The 19,430-nt window shown below is 39.4% G+C and overlaps 3 protein-coding genes across 3 annotated transcripts; 1 reads left to right on the top strand and 2 right to left on the bottom strand.

Annotated features, from left to right (window-relative positions):
- Positions 1 to 5,824: 5,824 nt before the first annotated feature.
- Positions 5,825 to 6,502, bottom strand: LOC138908076 (uncharacterized). Its single transcript, XM_070198715.1, has one exon. It carries the CDS (start codon positions 6,500 to 6,502, stop codon positions 5,825 to 5,827), a length of 678 nt encoding a protein of 225 aa, XP_070054816.1.
- A 4,973-nt stretch (positions 6,503 to 11,475) lies between these two features.
- LOC108942808 (dehydration-responsive element-binding protein 1D-like) lies at positions 11,476 to 12,514 on the top strand. The gene has a single exon (XM_070199421.1). It carries the CDS (start codon positions 11,568 to 11,570, stop codon positions 12,219 to 12,221), a length of 654 nt encoding a protein of 217 aa, XP_070055522.1. The 5' UTR covers positions 11,476 to 11,567; the 3' UTR covers positions 12,222 to 12,514.
- Positions 12,515 to 13,381: 867 nt separating this feature from the next.
- On the bottom strand, positions 13,382 to 19,289 carry LOC104084585 (uncharacterized). The gene is made up of 5 exons (XM_009588484.4): positions 18,926 to 19,289; positions 16,906 to 17,167; positions 16,617 to 16,813; positions 14,671 to 14,858; positions 13,382 to 13,913 (listed from the first exon to the last, which is right to left on the bottom strand). Exons 1-5 carry the CDS (start codon positions 19,018 to 19,020, stop codon positions 13,627 to 13,629), a joined length of 1,029 nt encoding a protein of 342 aa, XP_009586779.1. The 5' UTR covers positions 19,021 to 19,289; the 3' UTR covers positions 13,382 to 13,626.
- Between the last annotated feature and the right edge of the window lie 141 nt (positions 19,290 to 19,430).

The following is a 19,430-nucleotide window of genomic DNA, read 5'->3' as shown; positions in this document are numbered from 1 at the left end:
CGTATCAGGGAGTATCAGTATGATGACCCAAATCTACTTGTCCTTAAGGACACAGTTCAGCACGGTGACGCCAAGGAAGTCATTATTGGAGATGACAGTGTATTACGGACGCAGGGCAGGCTATGTGTGCCTAATGTAGATGGTTTGCGTAAGTTAATTCTCCAAGAGGCTCACAGTTCATGGTACTCCATTCGTCCAGGTGCCGCGAAGATGTATCAGGACTTGAGACAACACTATTGGTGAAGGAAGATGAAGAAAGACATAGTGGAATATGTATCTCAGTGAAGTATGAGCATCAACGACCTGGTGGATTTCTTCAAAAGTTAGAGATTCCAGAGTGGAAATGAGAGCGGATCACTATGAATTTTGTTGCTGGGCTCCCACATACTTAGAGGAAGTTCGATGCAGTTTGGGTGATTGTGGATAGATTGACCAAGTCAGCTCAGTTCATTCCTGTGGTTACTACTTACCCTTCGGAGTAGCTGGCTCGGGTTTACATTCGCGAGATTGTTAGGCTTCATGGCATACCAGTATCTATCATCTCTGACCAGGGTACGTAGTTTACATCATGGTTCTGGAGAGCCGTAAAATGAGAGTTGGGTAGTCGGGTAGAGTTGAGTACAATATTTCACCCTCGGACAGACGGGCAGTCCAAGCGCACTATTCAGATACTAGATGATATGCTTCGTGCTTGTGTGATAGATTTTGGGGGTGCTTGGGATCAGTTCTTGCCACTTGCAGAGTTTGCTTACAATAACAGTTATCAGTCGAGCATTCAAATGGCATCGTATGAGGCCTTATATGGTAGGCGGTGCTAGTCTCCAGTGGGTTGGTTCAAGCCGGGCGAAGCTAGATTATTGGGTACGGACTTGGTTCAAGATATTTTGGAAAAGGTTAAATTGATTCAGGATCGGCTTCGTATAGCTCAATCTAGACAAAAGAGTTATGCGAATCGGAAGGTTCGTGATGTTGCATTCATAGTTGGTGAGCGGGTCTTGCTCCGGGTTTCGCCTATGAAGGGTGTTATGAGTTTTGGGAAGAAGTGAGAGTTGAGCCCTATGAGATTCTTGAAAGAATTGGAGAGGTGGGTTATAGACTTGCACTACCATCTAATCTCTCTGCAGTTCATCCAGTGTTCCATGTTTCCATTCTTTGAAAGTATCACGGCGATCCGTCTCATGTGTTAGACTTCAGCTCAGTCCAGTTGGACAAGGATCTATCTTATGTTGAGGAACCAGTGGTTATTTTGGATAGACAGATTAGAAAGTTGAGATCGAAGAGCATTACTTCAGTAAAAGTATAGTGGAGGGGCCATCCGATTGAGGAGGCGACTTGGGAGATCGAGCATGATATACGCATCCGTTATCCTCATCTTTTCATCACTCCATGTATAATTCTAAACTCGTTCGAGGACGAACGTTTGTTTTAGGGGGGAGAATGTAACGATCCGGTCGGTCGTTTTGAGTATTACAACTCTGTTTCCCCAATTATTTCTCAATTTGTGCTTTACAGTTGTTATATGTCTTGTCGGGGTAATTGGTTCGGGTCTGGTGAGGTCTTGGAATGAATTGGAACGCTTAGTTCTAAATTCTAAAATTTAAATTAAAAAGGTTGGCTGGATGTCGACCTATGTGTAAACGACCCCGAATTAGCATTTTGATGATTTCAATAGTTTCGTATGGTAATTTTGAACTTAGGAGAGCGTCCGAAAAATTATTTGGAGGTTCGTATTTAAATTAGGCTTGAAATGGTTAAAATAGAAATTAGAGTTTGGAAGTTTAACTGGAGAGTTGACTTTTTGATATCGGGGTCGGAATCCGATTCTAGAAATTTGAATAGGTCCGTTATGTCATTTATGACTTGTGTGTAAAATTTGAGGTCAATCGAACTTGATTTGATAGGTTTCGACATCGAATGTAGAAGTTAAAAATTCTTAAGTTCATTAAGCTTGAAATTGGGTATGATTCGTGGTTTTAGTATTGTTTGATGTGATTTGAATACTTGACTAAGTTCGTTTGATGTTTTAGGACTTGTTGGTAAATTTGGTTGAGGTCTCGGGGGCCTCAGGTCAGTTTCGGATGGTTAACGGATCGAATTCTAACTTAGAAGAAAAATTTGAAAGTTTCTACCATTGGATGTAATCACACATGCAGAAATTAGCTCGCAGAAGCTACCATGGCAAGTGCAGAAGCGGACGAGGGCTTGGTGAGGTAGTGGTCGCAGGTGCGGACGGGTGGTCCGCAGAACCAGCATCGCACCTGCGAAGGTTCGATAGCAGAAGAGGAAATAATGGGGGCCAGGCGGCTTCGCAGAAGAGGACAGCTTCTCGCAGAAGCGAGTCCGCAGAAGCGATGAAGCCGTAGAAGCGAAGGAATTCTCGCATCTGCGAGACCGCAGATGCGGCTAAAAATCTCGCAGAAGCGGAAACCCTTGGATAATACAAAAACATAGAGGTTCCGAGTTTTTGCAATTTTTGGGCATTTCAAGCTCGGGCTGGGCGATTTTGAGGTTTTCACAGGAATTCTTAAGGTAAGTCACTTATGATCATTTCTACTCCATAATATTGAATTATCATCGAATAATCCTACTAGATTGCGTATTTTTGAGGCATAAATCGGGAATTTGGGCCTAGGGATTTGGAAATAAGATTTGATGATTTGGAGGTTGAGTTGATGTCGAAATTTGGTAAAAATTATATGGTTAGACTTGTGGTTGAATAGACTTTCAGATTTTGTAACTTTTGTCAGGTTCCGAGACGTGGGTCACACATGCGAATTTTGAGTTAAATTTCAGATTTTGTTAGAAAATTTATATTTTCATATGGAAATTATTCCTATAATTTGTATTAGCTGAATCGAATTAATTATGACTAGATGCGAGTCGATCAGAGTCAAAAAATTAAGGGAAAGGCATTCTACTTGACTGATTGAGCGTGATTCAAGGTAAGTGGCTTGTCTAACCCTGTGTGGGGGAAATTCCCTTAGGATTTGAAACTGTTGTAACACTTTGTGATATGTTAGCACCGTGTGCGCGAGGTGATGAGTGCGCACACGGGCTAAATTTGGAAATATCGGTTCTTGCTGAGTAATCTTCTTTTAAATTCTTTAACTGAGTTGCCTTAGTATATGTAGTGATCATGATTATCCTAGTATCACATGTCTACGTGTCTTAACTCTTACTTGCAATATGTGCAACATGCTTAGCTGAATTACCTGCTTTCCTCGATTTGATTTAAATCTTTAACTGTAAGATTTCTGGATGAAAAATTTGTTGTTCCTCTGATTACCTGTTGCATATTTATTTTGGGACTACGAGGTGGTTCGTCGGGAGATCCCCATGTACTGCATATTTATTTTGGGACTACGAGGCAATTTCCCGGGAGATCCCCCTGTACTGCATTTTTATTTTGGGACTACGAGGTGGTTCCTCGGGAGGTCCTCTTGTACTGCATATTTACTTTGGAACTATGAGGCGGTACCTCGGGATATCCCCTTGCATATTTACTTTTGGGACTACAAGACGGTATCTCGAGAGATCCCCTGTTGAGCATTTACTTTTGGGACTATGAGACGGTATCCCGGGAGAGCCCCCTATTGTTTACCTCTATTTGCCGTGTTATTTACTCCTCAGTTATTTAATTATATTATTATATCCTCTGTCTTAAATTTTCCTACCGAGGTTAGGCTTGGCACTTACTGGGTACTGCTATGGTGTACTCATACTACGCTTCTACACATTATTTTGTGCAGATCCAGGTACTTCCTACCAGAACAGGTATCAGTGAGCTAGTCCGTACGCGGAGACTTCAAGGTATATCTGCCAGCGTCCCCTTCTATCCTTATTATGTTGTCTTCCTTATTCTCTTTAAAATCTTATGTACCGAGACACTTAGTATTTCTCTTAGAAGCTTGTGACTTGTTTCTACCAGGTCTTGGGAGATTGTAGTTCTTTGACTCGCAATTTTCATCTATTACAACTATTGAGGTTTGAGTTTCAGACTCTTATTATACTATTCCGCAATTTGTTAGGCTTACCTAGTCTTAAAGACTAGGTGCCATCACGACATCCTACGTAGGGTGAATTAGGGTCGTGACAAAAACCATCTTCCAAAATCTTAAGAATAGGATAACCGACGCCAAAGGAAAGTGGAAGGAAATTCTACCCGAAGTTCTTTGGGCATATCGCACAACCTCGAAATCCAGTACCGGGGCTACCCCATTCTCATTAGTTTATGGCGCTGAAGCTCTAATACCAGTCGAAGTTGGAGAGCTGAGAATTCGGTTTTGATATGCAACAAAGGAATCAAATAACAAGGCCACGAATACGAGCGTATAACTATTGGACGAAAGGCGTGAAACCGCCCTCATCCAATTAGCTGCCCAAAAGCAACGAATCGAGAGATACTACAATCGAAGAACTAATCTTCGATATTTTAATGTCGGGGACTTAGTGCTAAGAAAAGTCACCCTCAACCTCTGAAATCCTAATGAAGGAAAATTGATTCCGAATTGGGAAGGACCGTACCAAATTCTCGAGGTCACCGGAAAAGTGTCTTACAAGCTCAGAGCAATGAATGGGGAACAACTACTAAGAAATTGGAACATATCTCACCTAAAACGGTACTACTGTTAAGGTACGCTCTTTTTTCATTCCTTTTTTCAGATTAACACATGCAGGTGGTCGACAAGAAATGACGATGGATTTTTTAGCGAACGACACAAAATCTTTAAGTCTGAAAGCACACGTTGCACTCTTTTTCTGTCAGACCCAGTTTTGTCCCAAATGGGTTTTTTCGGCGAGGTTTTTAACGAGGCAACGATTAATCGTGCTAATTTAGTATCAAACCCGATTATGAATCGGCATCGGAGATCCATTCGACATTATCTGAGGTTCCTTTGCAACCAACCTCGAATATTGTGGGGGCTACCCTCGGATATGCGAATATCAACTCTAGAAAGGAAACTACTTCATAAAAGGAGGATCTCTATAGCTAGGATTTATTGTAAGGGTCAAACGGTCAAATCAAACCGTGGCCATATAGATTGCTCGAACCCTATTTTGATCGAGAATAAAGATAAGCATGTTCCTTACAAAAATTGCTCGAACCCTGTTTCGATCGAGAATAAAGAGAAATATGTTCCTTACAAACATCTTATGATTTAAAAACATTTCGTACTTCTGAATATAAACAAGCCCAAGGGCAATACTTAACCGGAATACGAATGATCTCTCCCTCACTCGGGGACTGCCATCCGACTCAAATATCCCAAATCATCGGGCCTCGGGAGCAAAAAGCCTAATAGGCAACACCCCGATTTCTAAAAGTCACGGCCACCCTGCTCGGGAACTATTATCTCGGGAATGCATTGATAAAATGGGAAATCAAGCCCAATGGGTAGCTACCGAACTAAAAGGCTACGACCAATTTAACACGACTTGGAGACGTCCGAAATCCGTAACAGAAATAGGCCTTCAAAAAAATAAAAAAATCTTTCACAACCGGTTCTAAAAAGGCTACCCTCAGCAAAATCTCAGACTTAAGATGTTTTCCGGGAAAACTTTGATAACATCGAACCCCGATAATGCCTAAATCCATAAATGAAATAAAGGAAAGGTTTGTTCGAACCCTCGAACACAACCTTATTTTATGCTAAGGCATTTTCAACCTTTGTAAATACACAGAAAAGAAAAAAGGAAAACTACGAGAGCCAAAAGGGCAAGAAAAACCTTATATTTATATACAATAGTTTTTACAAAGGCCATATCGGCCTAAATTTACAACGGCCAAAAACAAATGGCCTCAAAAAATAAAAAATAAAAAATTCTAAGAGGCTTGGTCTTCATCGGAGGTCGCATCTCCATCCTCGGAATCTTCTTTTTCTTTGGATTCACTTGAACTCTCGGAGTCTTCCTCAAGGAAGGCTATCTTCCGGGCCATGGCTTCCTCTACTCTAGCCTTTTCGATCTCAGCCATGATTTCGAAGCCCTGGGCCTGAAACCATTCGAGGGCTTCCCTTCGAGCCTGACATTTCGCATATTCGACCATGCCCTTGGCCTTGGCCTGGTCGACTTTGACATCGACCCTAAACTGGGCCACTTTAGCATCGTCTCTTTTGTTGGCCTCGGCCACCTCAGATCTGGCTACGGCCACCTCGGATCTGGCCACTTCGAGTTTATCGACCAAGCTTGCCTTATCATAAATGGTCAAATCCAACCGATGCTGAATCCTCTTGATCTTCTCGACCTGCACTGAGGCTTTCTCTTTTGCAGCTTGGAGCTGGGTCTCGGCCGACTCCAGTTGAGCTTGGACGATCTCCTTTTTCGAGGCTAGAATGTCCATGTTCATTTTGAATTCTTCCGCCTCGGCATGTATCGCATCCACCTGCGTTTGGAGTCGTACGATTTCTTTGAACCTCTGTAGGGCCTGCAGAATCGGATCATTAGTAGTTATCTGCAATTCATCTTCACTATTGTGAAGCACTCGAAATACCTGCTCAGCCATCTTGGCATGCTCATCCCGAGCCGTTACCAAATCTACCCAAAGCTTCTCATTAAGAAGCTTATAGGTGTCACTATTATCAGTGAGGTTCCAAATCTCAGCCTCATGCTCCTCCCGGATTCAGAGAAAAGCCTCGTGATGCAACACCGAAGCCTGCAAAACAAGGAAGAAGATGTTATAATTATCTACAACTCCAAGTATAAAAGAAACATTAGAGATACCCTCGAAGTTACTCGATTCAGAGCATGTTAGGCCTCATTGAAAAGGCAAGCAGCTCCTACCACGTTCATCACGGCTTGATCCTCTTCAGTCACCAAGGATCTAAGGTAACTAGCAATCCCCACGGGGGGAGAGAAAACTCGGGCATCCTCCGGGATGGAAAGCACTATTTTCCGTCTACGATCGGGATTAACACTCGGGGCCGGGAATCGGTCCACCAGTTTTGGGCTCGATGAAGACCCGATAGCTCCCGACCATGATGCTTTCTTCGGTACCGATAATCCATCAAACCTGATAATATCCTCCGAGGCACCAGACTCGAGCCCATCCAAAAAGCCATGAATATCAGTCGACCCCTGAATACCCCCGTAAGATTGACTTTCCAAGATGTTAGCTTCACGAATCATAGCATCCGAAATCTGAGGGGATCCTGTAATGTCGACTATCCCTATCTCGTCCCTCGAGACATTGTCTGCTGCCCGAGAAGCCTTTCCCCCGGTCTCTCCTTCGACCATCTCAGCTCGGGACGGAATGTCCTCAAATTTTCCTTGTTCATGAATTATGTCCAAAGCTCCCTTATCAAACTCCGCCGATTCGGAGGATTTTTGTATCACAACATTATCCTGCACACAAGCTACTTCCTCTTCTGCTTCTTCGGGCGCATCCCTTAATCGGCGGATCAAGTTTGAAGGCATAATACTGGAGCCCCCCTTGGGCTTGCGAGACTTTCTCGCCGGTATTTTATTTTTCGAGACCGGGGAACTCGGAGCCCCTTTTCTCTTCTTCTCTTTGACCTACTTTGGAGCAGGGACTTTTTCGTCACCATATGGGGGCCTCATCGCAACGTCCTTCCTACAAAGGAAAAAAGGGGAGAAAATCAAACGATAATCATTCTAAGAAAGAAACTCACCATGATTGGGTGACTCCCATCGACCCTTTGATAATTTCATTCAAGCACGCTAGGAGTATGGTCTCTGCAACACCAAGCCTTCAACCCATTGCTTAAGTTCCGGAATCGACTCCGGCATCTGGGCCACAACTGTAACAAACATAGAAAAAGTAGATAAAGAAAATAAAAAATAGAGCAACAAAATTAAACGTTCAAAAGGGATACTACTCATGATTCATATTCCATTTTCTCAGGAAACGGCATGTCATCAGCGGGGATTATGTCCAAAGATCTAATTCGAACAAATCGGCACATCCAACCTCGGTCATGAGTCTCGTCTATACTCGAGAATAGGGCTTTGGTGGCTCGGCGAGCAAGCTTGATTAGCCCTCCTCGATAGAATCGGGGACTGTAAAAGCGCATAAGCTGATCGAGGGTGAAAAGACACCCCTCGATTTTGCTCGAGAAGAATTGGAGGAGAATCATTATTATCCAAAAAGAAGGAAGGATCTGGCCGAGGGTCACGTCGTATCTCTTATAAAAGGCGATGATGACAGGGTCTAAGGAACCCAACGTGAAAGGTTAAGTATAAACACTTAAGAACCTCTCCACGTGGGTAGTACTCGATTCTTCAGGCGATGGGACTACCACATGTTTTTCACCCTAGTTGCATTTCTTTTTCACTTTGTCGAGGATTTTCTCGGTGATTGTACACTGGTACCTCGAGATAGGCTCACATCGGCCCAGTACCGAGGAGGATTTTTCGACCTTAAAGTCGGTGACGATTGAGCATCCTACCAGAACGAATTCCTAAGGGTGAGGCTCCACCGCATCTTCACCACCGGCGGGTCGTGATGAAGAAACGACCTCTTTTTGCGGCACTGTTTTGGAGGTTTTCGCCATTGATGAACAAGGGAAAAGAGAATTAGGGTTGTATGCGGTGTGAAAATTATAAAGCAAATGGATTTTTTGAAGAATATGCTAGAGTAGAGAAGAAGCTTTGAGTGAAAACTTTTAATGAGGAAAGATTGGGTTCGCATAGGTTGTTGGCGACAGTTCGGAACCGATAATGGCCGACCAACAACTGTCAGGTATTTAATGCCTTGGTAACTGGACCGATGGGACATTTCATCACATACGTCATAATCGGGCTCATCGCTGACGTCACAACCCATCAAGTTGGAGTTCAAAAATTCATATTGTTTCTCGTCATCTTCTTTCCGAGAAATGAGGGATCTATCTGTATATGTTCAAAACCGAGCTTGCCCTTTATATGACTAATCGAGACTGGAACATGATAGATCAAGGTTCAACCTCGTATAATGACAAGCTATGATGCGAAGTTAGGTTGCCGAACTCATGACCCAATGATCGGCCAAGATCGAGATCGATCAAAATAGAGACTAGTCGAGATCGGTCAAGATCGAGACCAAGCAAAATCGAGACCGGTCAAGATCATAATCGGCCAAGATCGAGAAAAATGGAGACTGGTCGAGATCGGTCAAGATTGAGACCAAGCAAAATCGAGACCAGTCATGATCATGATCGGCCAAGATCAAGCAAAATAGAGACTGGTCGAGATCGGTCAAGATCGAGACAAAGCAAAAACGAGACCGATCAAGATCATGATCGGCCAAGATCGAGATCGAGCCAAAAAAATAAAAAAAAACGGTATATCCGCAATTAGGGCGAGAATCTTGGCGAAAATCTCGACGCATATCAAGGAAATGCTAATTAATTAATCTATCATGAGATTCCTTCTGTACTTTTAATTATATTCAAAATAGGACTTTCCTACTATATAAAGGGTTTTTGATCATTTGCAGAGGGGGGTTGTTGTCTTTTTTGGGAAAGGAAAGCAATACACTGCCTTATTTTAACTCTTAACACCTTGTTACTCTATTTATACATTAGCATAATTTTTCATTGGTAGGAGAGTAATCTAACTCGAAAGCCAAGGCTAACTGATCCGCTTGGTTTGCATTTATTTCTTTTACAGTTAATTTCGATATTCATTTACATATTTTCTCAATTTGTACCAAGTTATACTACGTATGCTTAAAATCGCATATAAATTTAATTGTTATCCGTTTTTCGGATAAACAGGGAATTAGGCCAAAAACCCTATGGTTAAATTTTTGGGACAAATGAAAAACCTCAATTCTCTTTACTTTGGTAGATTAGATCCTATACACTAAATTTCACAAAAAGATATCCATGGATCTAGTAAAACAACTTTGATTTCGTTCTTCTCCGGGGTAGAAATTGGGAACTTTTTTTCTTGCTCATGGAAGAACCAAAATTTGTATGCTAGTACAATAATACTCTTTCTGTCTTAATTTATGTGATATTTGTCGCTTATTTAGATTCAAACTTTTAAATTTTAATTATATATTTGAATATAGAATATTTAAATTTTTTGATATATAAGTAATATATTTGAAAACTACGTAAATATATACTATAAGCCACAATAATTGATATTTAAAATATGTCAAAATTAAGGTATATGATCAAAAAATGATTGTTTTGACATATTAACGTAAATTGAGACGGAAAGAGTACTAAATATCCAAGATTTCTATTTCCTAGTCCATTAGAAAGAAAGAAACTGTTGCACGTGGCCACTCGTTTCTTTCATTTCTTGCAAATGATAGTAATTGTCAATAACTGTCTGTTAGTGCAAGTGACTGAATGAGTGGGTGTAGTTGAGTAAGACAATATGGATGGCTTCAAATGTTTAAGGCCAGTTTTCCAATTTTATCCTTCAAACATGATTGCATTCGGACTCTCCTAGGATACAACGGATTTGTCATTTAGTCCTACAATACAACTCCAAAAGGAACTATTATGCTTGACCTTCTACTAACTTCTTCTCGAAGAGTTTGAATGTGTACGTACCTTTCAGCTCGCATCCATTCTTGATCTTGACTTCGAAGATTACTTCCTCCTCCTATTTGGCACGTGTTTGACAAGTGGACTTCAACATGCATAGTATCCATTCTAGAAAATAAACTATATGTTAAAATGATAAGTACTTTTTCATCTATTAATATGTAATCTTTATTAAACCTTCATTTGTATATCTTTTATCGTGGAATGGAAACACAAATGAAAAAAGAAATATTGAATTGGGCTAAGAGATGTTAGTTTTTCTTTGGTCAAATAACCAAATAGAGGAGGGGAGTCTAGCTTGAAGCAACGGTAAAGTTATCTGTGCATGACGCTCGCATTTCATATTGACACTATTGATCCTTCTAATTTGGGAGGGTTTTAAAAAAAAAAATTAAAAAAAATTAACTTGCGAGAAAAATATTTAAGTTTTATGCATAATCGATGTAAATAAGATTTACACAATCATGTCACTTATTAAGTAATTACTTAGAGATTTTATGATAAATATGGAGTAATTATTAATCTGAAAAGAATGATAACTAACGTTCTAACACAAATTACAACTCACTGATAATACTAAAGGAAAATATATTTTAAGTGCATATAATTAAAAAAATAATTAATTTTGTCTTATGATTTTCAAATGTCAAAGATTGGTCAATAGCAGCCTAAATAATCCTAATACTCTAGATAGCTATATTCCACAAAAGGAAGGAAGGAAGAGAAGCAGGAAAGTAGAAAGATTCACAAGTTGCCACATCAGCAAACACTTAAGACTTGGAATTTACTTTTATCTCAAACCAATCCACTCGTTCCAAAAACGCTGGGCTTAGGATATTTCTAAAAATATCCAGCCTGTCCCCTCCAATTACATACCGTGTTCTTTCGCCCGCGTCATCAACCTTTTTTAGCTTTATTATTGTTTCAGTTATCATAGCTTACTTCCCCTATATATAGACGCTCGCCTTTCATACCAGAAAAGAAAAAACCTCCAACTGACCAAACATCCAACACTACTAGACTGTACTCTTTACTCTCTGAATATATATATATCAGTGATCAAGAATGGATATCTTTCGAAGTTATTACTCCGACTCACTTACTGAATCTTCATCACTTTCTGATAACAGCAGCTCCCCATGTAATAGAGCTAATCTTTCTGATGAGGAAGTTTTGTTAGCTTCAAATAACCCCAAGAAGCGAGCAGGGAGGAAGAAGTTTCACGAAACTAGACACCCAGTATACAGGGGAGTGAGGAAGAGGAACTCAGACAAATGGGTTTGTGAAATGAGACTACCAAATAAGAAATCAAGAATATGGCTTGGAACTTACCCCATTGCAGAAATGGCGGCCAGAGCTCATGACGTGGCAGCTATTGCATTGAGGGGTCGTTCTGCTTGCTTGAACTTTGCAGACTCAGTTTGGAAGTTGCCTATCCCAGCTTCTACCGACGCTAAGGATATTCAGAGAGCGGCGGCGGAGGCAGCCGAGGCTTTCCGGCCATCTGAGTCAGAAGCAATTTCAGGTGAATCATGTGCTGGCACTACTCCTGAAACGCTAGAAAATGATAAGTTTTTTATGGATGAGGAAGCTCTGTTTTGCATGCCGGGATTGCTAGCGAGTATGGCGGAAGGATTAATGCTGCCTCCACCTCACTTCGTAGATGTTGGAGATTATGTGGAAGCTGCTGACATGCATCTATGGAGTTATACTATTTAAAAAACTTCTGGTTATATTGCCTCTTTCGAACAATCTATATATATCTATATCATCTTCCCTATAAGTATATATAGTCAATATGCAATTAGAATGCTCGAGGTTACTTAAATTAGGATTTAGTTAGGAGATATATACTGGTAGTTTCGTACTCAAATATTTGGAAGGTACGAATTTACAATAGCGTTGTAAATATTTGGTTAGGCAAGTGAGAAACAAAAAGCTTTGTTATTTTCATGCCATTGTATTTGAATGAAATAAGTGGCCAAGTAATTAATCTAGGACCTATTTCATCTGTTTTGGAGTATTCAATATTTTTTGCCTTCCAATATTATTATTAATAAACTTTGACTAATATTTAAAAAATGTATTATTTTGCCACTTTTGATATTTATAAAAAGTTACTTCTGAGTACTTTTTCTTTGTAGCTTTAGTATCTAAATTTAAAATTTTAACCCGATCCTAAGCGAAAATTATGCGAGCTGCTGAATTTAAACTAACTTACAGCTAGCGTGAACTACTGAAAGCCATTCTCCTCCTTGTAATTAACTAGAATTTCATTTAAGTACAAAGCGTCTCCTAACGTCATCTGTGGCCGTTGGTTTTACAACCACAGAATATTGTCGTTGATGGGACCTTCATAGTACGTACGAGACTAAAATATACATGGACGACAACCAAAGAGTAGAGGCGGAGGGGATGCACGTTCGGCCGAATCCAGTAGCTTTTGTTCAAATTATGTATTTATTTTAAGAAATTTATTGGATATATAAAACTTATTAATTTAAAACCTAATAACTTGAAAGGATTACAATCCCAAACCCATAACGTTCAAATCTTGACTCCGCCTCTGCCAAAGAGCCCTACTAAATCCTAATAGCATGGCATGAAATGACACCGTACTTAGGAGGATTTGAAATGGTTTGATATTAATGTACAGCAAATAATAGCATATTCACAATAATATATTTGGAAATTTACTATCAAATGATAAAATTTCACGAAAACAAATCAGCCTCAGGCTGCAATAAGTGTAAGAATACTAAACATGATTCTCAGAACACCATGAAGCATATGGAAACACACTTCATAAATTATTCACCTCAAGGAGCTTTAAATGACTTGATCTTGTGCCCTAGCTCAAGTAAAGTTCACGCCACATAAGCACAAAAAGCAACAACAGATTTTCAAATGCTATTACAAGCTACTGGAGAAGAATTTGAAAATCAAACAGTGAATCCAACCCTAGACCTACTGAAGTTGGAAATAGAGAAACTCGCATGGGTAGGCATCTCCTAGAAATGCACACAGCGAGAAAAAAAAAGACAGCCTGCTGACAACTAACAAAGACCTTACAAGCAAATAATTTCATACATAATTAGCAGTTAGAAGCACATGATTGTTCAATCTACTTTGCTTTCTTGATGAGAGTTTTTGTCCTGAATTCACTGTCATCCCGCACAAAGCTCCACCACAAGCAGGTCAGAGGGATGGTGGTGGCATGCCATAGAGCATGGGCATCCACAAATCCCCTATAGGGAGGAAAGTCATATAACTCAAGGAGTGTAGCGAGACCTCCACCAATCACCACAACCCATAGTTTCCAGCGTGACGGATGGCGAGTAACCCCTGCCCAGACAGCCCATAAGATAAGCTGCAGCATGCCCATAGACATACAGACTTTCATGTTCCACCCTGCAATGTGATCAAGCAACATCAGTTTTCCTACTTTGCGATGCTTCATACATTCATGAAATCTAAAGAGCCACTACAATCATGCATCATTATTATTTCATACTGACACAAGGCAAGTATTTGCAACTAAAATTGGAAAGTCAAGATATTACGCCCCAACTTAATAATAGCATCTGATATATCTTCTTCTCTTCAGTTGATACACAAATTGCTTCAATAGTCTCTGCATTTTCTCATCATTATTTTATTTTTGTCGTGTTACTTATTTCCCGTCAAACTTTCTATTGTCAAAAACAATTGCACGGGCATCTTAAATTATAAGGACCTAAAGTCTTTTAATTCTAAAGGTACAGCACATAAACTCATACCTAGACAGATTTAAGGTCACAGAACGTAACAAGTTTATGATAATTAGTTCATTTATTAAGTTTAGTGTTACATATGGAGTAGTTAATATTTTTGTTATTAGGATATTAATTCCCATAATAATATGAACAGAAAATAGAGACAACATGGTTCGAATATGTGATGCTACTGATCATTGAGAAACTAAACACAGTTAAAGATCAAAAGAGAGAAAGATGAAATAGAGGACAAATAGGAAACTAAAAGTGTTGATGTTACAAACTAAATTTGTTTATACTGCAAAATCATCCAAAAATTTGCTGTTTCATTTTCAGTTAGCAGGAGATTGTGCAAGGCACACTTTATCACGATCATACATTATTCTATAGAAGTGGTGATGAAAGTGACATACCATAGTCAAGCTGGTAACAGTTCAGATACAAGATGTGGGTTGTCACAAATGCGAGAATGGGAGCAGAAGCCATTACCCTTGCTGCCTCGTCTCTCACATTGAAGACTCGCAATACAGCCAGGATCAGAGAAAACCCCAACAATGCAACGGCAGACGAATAGTCTAGCTTCTCAGTCAAGTCTACGTCTCTAAAGAGAGTTACAAAACATCAGAAGACAGAACATGGAAATTCGCAAATGAGAAACCGTAAGCTATTTGATAAAATAAAAGAAGAGAAAAAATGTGCCTGACTAGATAATTTGATGAATATATGTACACCTATTTACAAGTGTTTAACAGAATACATATGGGTAGTAACTAACTTAAGAACTTAAACTTCTAATATCTTAACACTGACATTCTCATGGACCCCTTAAATTTAATTGGAAAAACCAAATTACTTATTTTGACAACACATAAGAGCAAACAAACCTTGGAATCGTAAAAAGTCACCAAAAGTCACTTGAATAGAATCGGAATGACTCAGAGAAAAAAAGAGTCACTAATATGGTGCCACGGAGATCCTGTATGAAAATCACTGGAAAAGCATAACCGCTGGGATCTTATAGGAAAGTTCAGGTCGTAGGGACCGTTACTGGATTAACTGCCAAAATACTAGCCAGAAAGAACAGGTGTCATTGCAATGTTCATTAGAAAGAGGGGTGATGCTGCCAAGACAGTCACCTGAAATAGATGCAGTGCCGCTGCAACGGTCACCGAAGAAGAAGTGTGGTGCCGCTGAAACAGTAACCAGAATTTTAGAAGTGACGTTGCTAGAACAAATATCAGAATAAAAGAACTTTAAAAAAGAACAAAAAATTTTGCTTCGGTCAGCAGGTGGCATGAGGCTGTCATGTAATAAGCACAAATTACTTAAATCTCAGTAAGATCGTAGAAACTTCGGTACTGCGTGGAAGTAAGCGGTGATATATCTGTGACTTATAGCCTCTTTGGCCAAGTTTCTTTTTGGCCAAAAGTGCTTTTTTCTAAAGTTAAGGTGTTTGGCCAAGCTTTTAGAAGGAAAAAAAAGTGTTTTTGAGTAGAAGCATAAGCGATTTTTGAGAAGCAAAAAAAGTAGCTTCTCCTCAAAAGCACTTTTGAGAAAAATACACTTAAAACACTTTTTGAAAGCTTGGTCAAACAGGCTATTAATAATTAGATGGATACAAGAGCAATTATTGATAGGTGTCAAACATAATACACATATTATATTTGTCTAATGTGAAAGAATATCTAACTTTACCATTTCCAATGTTCCAATTCTGACATTATAACATCAATGATTAACATTTTAACAAGCTAGAACATTATAAAACCAAACATATATATATTTGCACAGGTGCTGCCCCAGAAGAAATAGTTTTATAATAATCCAATATGGTTTACCGTAATTAGAAGCTAATCTAATTTTCAGCACAATTACTGAAGAAGTAGTGGCCTCAAACAACACCCAGAATCAAACAGTTAGAGATTCGCAAATAACTAGTTTAGATACACCAAACAGTGTTGTCCACTATGCCCTTAACAATTCCACTCATAAGGAGAAGCTAGAGAAACATAAATTGTCCTCCTCACTCCTCAGACACCAACATAATAATTTGCAGCCGTGGTGCTCATATGATCTCTGTGGCACAAACGCCCAGAAAATTGAGAAATTGACAATCTCATATAGAAGGTTATGTTGTCTTGCATCTGAAAGTTCTGTATATATATGCTTCCCAGGACATATATGACAAATCCAAAATGTTAGCACAATTATGAATTATCCATGACCATGCCAGAAAAAGCTTGAATCATATATTGATGAGAAGCCAACAACCAAGAAGGAAAAACTATATATATTCAGAAGACAGTTTCAAGCTACTTGAAAGAAAGAGAGAACTATAAAAAAGAGAACAATCTCTCACCTACTATGGAAAACAGCACTCCAAAACCAGGAGTTCAGTGAAAATATAGCATAAATATGCCACAGGCCAGTATACTCATAATATGGCTTTTTGTTTGGCCTAAAGGGCAGCTTGTAATTCACCAAAATGAAAAAGGATACCCATCCATGGAATTGTACAGCAAGGTTAAGAGCCGAAAGAGCTACAGAAACAGGTTCCTGGAATGAAAGACTTTGTTTAGGATACTAACCATAATAAAGCTTAAATTAGCCTGCTTAAGAAGGAGGAAATGCTTAGTAGTGTGAAGAACCTGGATTCCATTGACACGCTGAAAAGGCCATTTTCCATGATATTTGACAGGCTTAAGACCAAGTTTCTTCCGCTCTTCTTCTCTGGAAAGCATGCAGTGGTAACGACAATCACTAAGGCAGTCCCATTGTTTCCATCTCAGATAAAGTGGTTCCTGCAGATACCATGGACCATCAATGGGACTCCCACCAGAAGTAAAATTACAGTGTTGAGAGCATTTGTTCCCCACGCATCCAGTCTTCTCACACTGATCAACACAAGCTCTGTAAAACCAGCAATTTCAAATATAAAAGGGCATGAAGTGAACATAACATCAAAAAACTTATTGCAGATTAACCATAGATATTCGAATTTCTCCCGGGATTCAGCCCGTAAAGCCATGCAAATTAGTGAAACCCAGGTGTCGCCTAAGACCCCAGAAGGTAGACTTGGCCATGGAAAAGCAGGCTAGAGGATTAAGGTTTCTAAAAGAGTATTACACATGCATTACTTTCATGTATTCCCTGTTGGAAAGTTTAAGGAACAATAAGATTCAGAAATTAGAGAAAATATTGGTTACATGTATATATGGCTCGAGAGTATATATAGTCCTCAATAGTCCTTTATTGTGTTCCACATCCAAAAAGAGTCTACCAGATCCGACCTCACTTGTCTGTCAAAGCATATGTGGAGTTTCGGTTCTTCACTGATTTTGGATCATAAATGAGCTTTGCAGCATCTAGGGCTTCCTTCACTTTAATTTGGCCCCACTTAACAGCATAACCCACAGTAGCCTGGTTTATTGGGCTAATGGAAGTATGTCACAATTGGTAAACTTACATTGAACCAAAGAACTAAGAAATAGAGAGAGCAATGATTTGCATCAAGTTAGGTTTCAGTACAGAAGCAAGAAGCCGCAGTTGTCAGGATTACACAGGCATCTGACCATTGAACGTTATCATATTAAAGTTGTCTTCAATCCAACAAAAATTTTAAAGAATTTGGAATGCAATATCTACTTCAAGTTTACTCTAGACTTGTGGACAATTCCCGATACCAGATAATGCCTCTTTTTCATGTGGGGATGAGGGATGGGCAATTGAAGGGCCATTAACTAGGTATCCTCAGTGGAGCTTTCATAGGGAGTGAAGATCACCAACCATAGTCCCGGAGGACATAATAATGCCTCCTGTAATTAATAAATACAGGCAGCCTAAAGCAACTCATGGACATCAATTTTCTCTACAATTTTTTTCCTTGCAATTCCATTATATAAATACATCCATCAATAATAACTGTGATAAAATGCAATTGCAGGACTCTCTAAATTTATTAATCAACCCAAATATATGAGAAAAACGAAATACGGATCTTCACAAAAGTTGAACTGACTAAAAAGAGAATTTGTTTTTGTGCAAATTCTCAGATGCTTGGTTGTCTAATTTACTTTATAAAAAAATTAAATTAGCAAAGGTAAAGTGAACACCATCATTAAAGGTATCAGGTAACTCCATTCGTCAACACTTAAGCAGATCGAAAGAAATCTAAGTCCATTCATTTGAAGGAGGAATATGAAACTTGCACGGTACGACCAAGAACAGGTAGCTTCATGCCACTGGATAGAGCTAAATTTCTCCTCCTCTTACAAATTACTACTAGCTTTTAACCTCAATAGACAACAGAAGATGTCTCTTCATCTTGCATTTTCTATGTCCAAGCTCACACTAAATCAAGTAAATTATGACCTTCAAATCTACTTGACAAAGGCTCATCAGTTGATTCCACTTTCCAGAAATCAAATTGAACAGAAATATCAGAAAATATACAAAAAAACGAGACAAATACTAGCATTCAATTGCTTCCGTTTATTCTAGCTGTAAATCAAGCAATATCAACCATTAAATCTCAGGGGAAAAAACGCTTATAAATTGAATTATTTACCACGAATTAACTAGAAGTGAAAATGAACCGGATATAGAAATTGCATACTTATATTAATAAGAGCAGGTCAAAATAGTAAATATGAGTAAAGCTGAGGTTACCTGTAAACCGGATCGGCATCGCCGGCACTGGCATGAAGGAGTCCGAAAATGGAGAAAAACACAGCAAGGAACAGAAGCAAACGACACTGTGCCATCAGATTCGCGATAGAGAAGGGAACGGGAACTAAAATTCAAAGTCACGAAGAATTTCTACGGATGAAAGTGAAACTTTGCGTACTGAGTTGACTGATTAACTTCCATCAATACCGCACTGTCTTTAAAAGAGATTGACACAATGATGAACCGATGAATTGATTTGATTTGACTGTAAACATGCGGAAACGATGAACAACGTCAATTTATTGCAGGGCTTTTGGGAAGATGAGTGGGGTGAGCGACCGGTGCGTTGAGGAATCTCGTGAGTGGAGCACCCCGAGATGGCGTTTCACGATAAGACACGTGGAACATCTCCAATACTTTACGTTTTTACCCTTCATCTTTTAACTAATTCTACTGAACCCCTTCCTTACCTTTTCGTAATATCTTGATGATGGTACTGGATATG

This window comes from Nicotiana tomentosiformis, chromosome 3 (genome assembly GCF_000390325.3).
Source record: "Nicotiana tomentosiformis chromosome 3, ASM39032v3, whole genome shotgun sequence".
Lineage (NCBI taxonomy): Eukaryota > Viridiplantae > Streptophyta > Magnoliopsida > Solanales > Solanaceae > Nicotiana > Nicotiana tomentosiformis.
Note: the sequence above shows the minus strand (reverse complement) of the source record. Positions and strands in the feature narration are given on the sequence as shown.

Bases quoted from the DNA above. Each gene is read 5' to 3' on its own strand.
- LOC138908076 (XM_070198715.1), bottom strand. From the start codon at position 6,502: ATGGCTGAGCAGGTATTTCGAGTGCTTCACAATAGTGAAGATGAATTG.
- LOC108942808 (XM_070199421.1), top strand. From the start codon at position 11,568: ATGGATATCTTTCGAAGTTATTACTCCGACTCACTTACTGAATCTTCA.
- LOC104084585 (XM_009588484.4), bottom strand. From the start codon at position 19,020: ATGGCACAGTGTCGTTTGCTTCTGTTCCTTGCTGTGTTTTTCTCCATT. The intron at 17,168-18,925 runs GTAACCTCAGCT...CTGGTTTTACAG, and splicing joins GATGCCGATCCGGTTTACAG to AGCTTGTGTTGATCAGTGTG. The intron at 13,914-14,670 runs GTATGTCACTTT...ATCACATTGCAG, and splicing joins CTGTTACCAGCTTGACTATG to GGTGGAACATGAAAGTCTGT.